Here is a 7,109-nt window from a genome sequence, read left to right as displayed (position 1 = left end):
ATGGCAGCCCAGCTCCAGGTTGAGCTGTTGTTCAGCATCTTAGCTGTAGAGGGCAGTGTCACTGGCCCTCATGTGGGATTCAAACTGGCGCCCTCTGGTGTCCCAAACCAGCTCTTAACCAATGTGCCACTCGGCCGGCCCTGAACTGCCTTTAAGTGAATAATTGGTATTGTATGAAAATTGAGTTTCGATTTCATTTGATGGTGTAGATGATTTTATTTATGTAAAGAAATTGGTATTTGCAAATCACAGCGAAACTGAGATATTTTTCATCTAAGATGGGTTCTCAAATTCGGCACTATTGGTATTTTGGACTGAATAATTAATGTTTTTTCAAGGGTCTGTCTTGTGCATTTTTAACAGCATCCCTACCTCTACCCATTAGACTCCATTAGTGTCCCGTGTCCGCCCCCCCCCTTCCCTCCCGTGACAACCCAAATGTCTCCTAGGTGAGCAAAATCACCCTCAGTTGAGGAGCAGTGATCTAAGATGAAGACCAGAAAGTTTGAAAACTGTTGACTGGCTATGGGAAATAAATTATAGGCACTCATACTTTATGGATGGTAGTGTTAATTGGCACAGCCAACCAGGGGGATAGTCTGGTAATAATTTATCAAAAGCATACCTACCCTTTGACAAAATCCAGTTTTAGGACTTTATTTCACAGATATACTCACATGTTTGGAGAATGAAGCACAGACAAGGCTATTCATATATCATTGTTATAATAACAGACTAAAAAACAACCTATATGTCCGTCAGTAAGAGATTAAATTATAGAACATCCTTAGAGACGTCAGATTGTAGCTATAAACTGAAAGAAGCTGATTACATACTAATGGAACAATCTCCAAAATTAATATTAAAGTTAAAAACATCAAGATACAGAACAGTGTGAATAGTATGCAACTATATGTAAAAGAGGAAAAAAGTGATGGTTTATGTTTGCTGTGTGTGCATAGACTGTTCAGGAATATTTTTTATAAACTGGTAACATGGTGGAGAACTGGATGTGTAGGGGACAGTGGTGAAAGGGAGACTTTGCTGTACCCTTTTGAACCTTTGGATTTTGAACTATGTGAATATATTACCTGAAATATTTTGCAATGACCAATTGATTCTTTTATGGGCCTTTGGAAAAAATTGTATTCTATATGAAATATTGTTACATAGTTATGACATAAGACTTGTATTCAAACTTGAAAACAATATAAGAAAGAACAAGTAAGGTTACCTTTATAGCTTTAATAACTTTCTTACCTTTGTATCTTTTCAATTTTTAATTCTGATTCACAGGCTCCAGAGGAACAGGGGGCTATCTATTCATTTACCATTTTATGTTTCTCATCTACCAAAGTCACTCGGACATATAGGTGCTTGATAAACAGTTTATTGAATGAATTAATTACTGAGAGAACAGCTTGGCTTGGGGAGGAAACATTGTGTTATGTACTTGGAATGTATTCAAATCCTCAAATCTATAACACATTTTTAATATTTTTTAGGAGCAAAAACTCTGGAGAGTGTTGTGCTTAGTAAAATGAATTTTGAGTCTTTTGTAAAAGACCTTCTTCTAGTTCGTCAATATAGAGTTGAAGTTTACAAGAATAGAGCTGGAAATAAAGCTTCCAAGGAGAATGATTGGTATTTGGCATTTAAGGTAATTTTTTATCTTCCTTTATAACTTATTTTTTTTTTAAGAATAAAGATTAAAATGGAAGGGATTAAAATGGAAGGGAATTCTGTGTGTTTTAATATTTGAACCAGGTGTGATAGCAGAATGCTTTGGGAAACTTCAATATTCTTGAGCATGTTGGTTTTTTTTTTTTTTTTAAGATTTTATTGGGGAATTGGGGGAGGGAACAGCGTTGGGGAATCAGGGAAGGGAAACAGATGAGTTGCTGTCCTTTGGTTCTTCAGTCTAGTTGTGGAGGATGTCGCTTCACTAACCCATGTTGGTATTATTATTGCGCTCTTCCCAGGTGAGGTAGTCGCTTGCCGGCCATTGGACGGCTGCTCACGGCAGCTCACAAAAGTGCACGCCAGCTGCCAGCCAGCCCCACTGCAGCCTACGTCGTGGCCTCACAGCAGCCCAGCTCCAGGTCGAGCTGTTGTTCACCATCTTAGCTGTAGAGGGTGCAGCGTCACTGGCCCTCATATGTGGGATCCGAACTGGGGCCCTCTGGCGTCCCAAGCCAGCTCTTAACCATTGCGCCACTCGGCTAGCCCAGCATGTTGTGTTTTTAAATTACAATTTAATAGCAACTCAGAAATTCGGTGGATCCTTATTAAGACTATGAACATTTTGACCTTTTTCACTGTCCCAGAAACAACTAATAAATAGGTGTTATGTAAAGTTGCATACAGCATTAAACAAGGATTTGATTTTACTGTTTTTGAACTAATTTCACACAAATTTACAGTATTCCAGGTGCCTTTCTCTTCCATTAGATTGTAATTTTTTATAAGGCTGGAACTTTAATGGTGATGATATCCTGTGATGTGCCTAGAAAGGCTGATTGACATGCCTGCTTTTAATGCCTTCAGGGAGATAGTGCTGTTTTTATTTAATAGCTGTCTTTCTTATTAGTCTTCGAAATCATGCTTTTGTTTGTTCACACAGTACCCGCATGGAGTAGGTTCTCAGTAAATACTTGAATAAATTAATGGTAAAAATGTTATTGGGGATGTGAGATTTACTCTTAGAGGGAATAAGTGTGTGATAAGGAGGACAATGTCCTGGGCTTGAAGTCGGCATTTTTCATTTCTTCTCTGTCTCTTGAGTGACCTTGTAAATTTCCCAATCTTCTGCATCTATTTCTTCATAAACAGTAAAGTTAAAAGGTTTTAAAGATGTTTTCCCACTTAAAAGTCCTGTGAGTTTTTTCTTTCTTGCAGAGCTTAATATAATAATAAACATTAATATAATAATAAATAATAAACATTTGATGTTGGTGCTGCTTCAGATATAATATTCTTCAGTCTTCATTCCATATCCTCCTACCCCAATTTGTAAATATAGACATTTACTGAAGATTATATCTGGGAGAATTTAGTATTCTACATTATGGAGATTTCTGGAAATTTTCATTGCTACTATCCTGAGAAAACTGGGTCTTTTACTTAAGAGTTTTAGTCTATGTCTTGAAAGATTTTGATAGAAAATTGAGGGTCCACAGTAATATTTTCTGTCTCATTCTTTACAGAACTCAATTAGTAAAAACAGCAAAGTATGGAAACAAGTGATTACCACGGGTATCAGTCTATCACACCACATTCCTTTATGTCACATCAGAATCTTTCAGGATGAATTCTTTTTAACTCCTTTTAGGTCATGGGAAAAAAATGTTAAAATATGTATCTTTATCAGGTTTAAAAGGTGGTATCTTCATCCTGACATTTTAAAAAGTCCAGATCTCAAACCCTAGAACTAACTTACTTTTATATTTTTTTGTATTTTTTTCCTATTTTTATTAGTTTCAGGTATATAAAACAACATAATGATTAGACATTTACATCCCTTACAAAGTGAATACCCCCCCCAAGTCTACTATCCCTTTGACATTGTACATAGCTATTACAATACCATTGACTATAATTCCCTATGCTATACTTTGTATTCCATGACTATACACACACACATATTTAATTATGGTTGACATCGGTATTATTTTATATTAGTTTCAGGTGTATAGCACAGTGGTTAGGCATTTATATAATCTATGAAGTGATACCCCTGATAAGCCCAGTACCCATCTGACATCCTACATAGTCTTTACAACATTATTGATTATATTCCCCATACTGTGTTTCACATCCCTGTGACTATATTGTGACTACCAGTTTGTACTTTCCAATCCCTTCACCTTCTCCCCAACCCCCTAACCACCTTCCCATCTAGCAACCATCAGTTTTTTTCTCTCTATGAGTCTGTTTCTGTTTTACATTTTTTAGCTTATTGATTCTATTGTAAAGTATTAGTGATATTTGAAGTAGTTGGTTTTTTTTTTTTAAGATTTTTATCGGGGAATTGGGGAAAGGCTGTCTTTTTGATCTTCAGTCTAGTTGTGGAGGACGTTGCTTCCCTGGCCCAAGTTGACACCATCATTGCGCTCTTCCCGAGTGAGGCAGATCAGTTACCGGCTTCTGGACGGCCGCTCACTGCGGCTGCTGGCCGCTCACGCTGGCTGCTGGCTACACACGGTAGCCCATGGCAACCCACTGCAGCAGGGACTGNGAGGGCAGTGTCACTGGCCCTCATATGTGGGATCCGAACCGGGGCCCTCTGGCATCCCAAGCGAGTTCTTAACCATCGCGCCACTCGGCCGGCCCCCAAATTATTCTTAAAGAGACTAATGTACCAACCTGAGGTTATTCCTTCTGCTACACCCCAGGTGGAGGCTGGGTAGCTTTCTCTTCCTCTTCCCATCATTTCACAACAGGTCAGTCCTATTTGCCAGTTAGTCTGGCTTAAAACATATGGTCTAGCTCTTCACCAGGCAGTAGCTGCACTTGAGATGCTCCTTGGTAAATATGACTTATTATAAAATGCACTGCCACCCAATGTGTCACAAAAACTCCTTTGAGACAGATGGATTGTATCTTGTGAGGATAACCTTGGAGGCTGGGCAACTTAAGTGTAGGTTAGTAATGGAGGTAGGAGAGGTTGTGCGAGGGAGGGGTATCACCCCTTTTGCCTCTTCTCCCCACCCACTGTTAAGACATCAACACAGTTATGAATCTGTTTTCTGTTATCTGTGTCAATAAAAAGACAATTATTGCTCTGGAAAATTCTACTCAGGGCCAGGCAGATAACATTGATGTGCAAAGTAATCAGGCGGGGCTTGTAGATCTGCCAGTGCTTGTTCACTCCATGATAAGCATTCAAATTCAAAGGCTTTAAAAACTGCTGGCCAGGCAGTTCTGCTGGCATAAACTACTGGATAATGATTTTAAGAGCTGTTTAGGAATTATGCCAGATGACTGATTTTTTTCCTTTCCCAAGAATTGTTTTTGCTGGGTTGGACTTTACATTTTGTCTTTTAAATTGAAGGATGATATGAAAAAGAGTGTTTTGAAACCCATTGCTGTACTTACTGGAAGTTGCTGATGATATTCACAATGGCATAAGCTTTTCTGGGAGAAAGTCCTCATTTTTGTATTAACTCTGGCTCAATGCTTTCCTTGAGCAAGTTGTTGGCTTTTTTTAGATTTTTTTTTTTTTAATTGGGGAATTGGGTGAGGGGAACAGACAAGTTGCTGTTGTTTTGTTCTTCAGTCTAGTTGTAGAGGATGTTGCTTCACTGGCCCAAGTTGGTACCATCATTGCACTCTTCCCCGACAAGGCAGATCAGTTGCCGGCCTCTGGACGGCTGCTCACAGCGGCTGCTGGCCGCTCATGCTGGCTGCCGGCCACACACGGTAGCTTATGGCAGCCCACTGCAGCAGGGGACTGCAGCCTACACTGTCGCCTGCAACCCACTGCAGCCCAGCTCCAGGTCGAGCTGCCATTCACCGCCTTAGCTGCAGAGGGCAGTGTCACTGGCCCTCATATGTGGGATCCGAACCGGGGCCCTCTGGCGTCCCAAGCCAGTTCTTAACCATCGCGCCACTGGGCCGACCCCCAAGTTGTTTTTTGATGATGATGTTTCATCATGAATAATGTTACTTAGGTGGAATTCAGCTAGATGGGCTGATAAGGTTTGCCAGTCATTCTGGTCTGGGACTGAGGGGGCTCCAGGGATGCTGGACTTTAGTACTAAAACTGGGAAAGCCTTGAGTAAACCAGCATGGTTACACTGTGTGCTGGGCAAAAACAGGAAATAATTTAAATGGAGTCTACCATTTCACCCTGAGGTTTGATCCTGAGTGAGTGTTAGTTGGGAGATGTGTGAGTCTGCTGTAGCCTAGAAAGGCCTTAATTCCCACATACACCTGTGAGAACGTGAGTACATGCCTTGCTGAATGGGATTCTTGGATTAACATAATTTTCATGCAACTTGCTTTTTAAACGCCAGCTAAAGAAAGCAATCTAGTCAGGTTCCATAAGAAAATGTGGCTGTCTTGAACTTACTGAGTTGAAAATTGGTGGCCTAAATGGTGTTTTGATAAAAATTTGAACTAATTGCCTACTAAAGATTGGGAGATTTCATGAAAAACTTTAGGTTTTTGAGCTTCTTTTGAAAAATCTGCATAGTTGGTAACTGGGCAAAAATATCCCTGCAATTCACCGGTGGGTTGGAGCTGAGTAGCTGCTCCCTCAGACCTAGTGAGTCTACATTGCTCCTTTGCCTGATGTACTTGACTCATTTTGTCAGTTCCCACCATTTCATATGTTCACTTATGAAACCATTTGTCATCTGTCAACTCTTCTGTTAGTCTTTATTTGCCTTCCTTTCCTCATTTGTTACACCTGATCCCAGTAGATATTTGCCAGCCTTGCATTAGATCATAAGGAATGTTCTAGGGAATAACCTTAGGGAAGATTTGAACCAGTTTTCAGAGTGTCTGTTACGGGGGAGATTTCTAATACTTAAAATTAACTGATATTGGAAGTATCAGCTGTATCTCAAGTGCTGTACAAAACAAATCTTCTGTCATATAATCTTTATGCTTATTTGTATCTGATATGTGTACTTGGCATGATCTACTGTTAAATTTAGGTAAAATCATAAGATCCAGAATTGTCAGAATAATGACAAGTATATTCTGAATTGCCTTTTTTTTTTTTCAAAGTACTGAAAAAGTTTATTAGAAAGGATAGTATACTCCACAGAAATGGGAGCAGGCCTGAGCAGTAGAGAGTGACTCAGGGGCCATTAGTAAGAGAGCAAGTACACTCCAAAGAGTCTGGAGCGGGCCGAGCAAAGAAGCTCGCCAGGGCCAGGGCCAGGGCCAGGGAGTCATTATTAGGAGAAAAAGTACACTCCAAAGAGTTTGGAGTGGCCCCATGCAGAGGCAACGCTCAAAAGGCCTCTGAACTGCCTTTTTTAAGAAAGATTTTTATTGGGGAATTGGGGGATGGGAACAGACAAGTTACTGTCCTTTTGTTCTTCAGTCTAGTTGTGGAGGACAGTTGCTTCACTGGCCCAAGTTGGCACCATCATTGC

At 40.1% G+C, this 7,109-nt stretch overlaps 1 protein-coding gene across 1 annotated transcript in view; it reads left to right on the top strand.

The window, feature by feature from the left end:
* Positions 1-7,109, top strand: part of MSH2 (mutS homolog 2) — a 73,389-nt gene that overhangs the window by 8,462 nt on the left and 57,818 nt on the right. The window contains exon 2 of the mRNA XM_019655873.1: positions 1,506-1,660. Within this exon, the coding sequence (XP_019511418.1) occupies positions 1,506-1,660 (155 nt within the window). The remainder of the gene's footprint in view (positions 1-1,505; positions 1,661-7,109) is intronic.

Source organism: Hipposideros armiger, unplaced genomic scaffold (genome assembly GCF_001890085.2).
Source record: "Hipposideros armiger isolate ML-2016 unplaced genomic scaffold, ASM189008v1 scaffold_248, whole genome shotgun sequence".
Classification (NCBI taxonomy): domain Eukaryota; kingdom Metazoa; phylum Chordata; class Mammalia; order Chiroptera; family Hipposideridae; genus Hipposideros; species Hipposideros armiger.
The sequence above is the reverse complement of the archived record's forward strand: the minus strand, read 5'-3'. Positions and strand labels throughout refer to the sequence as shown.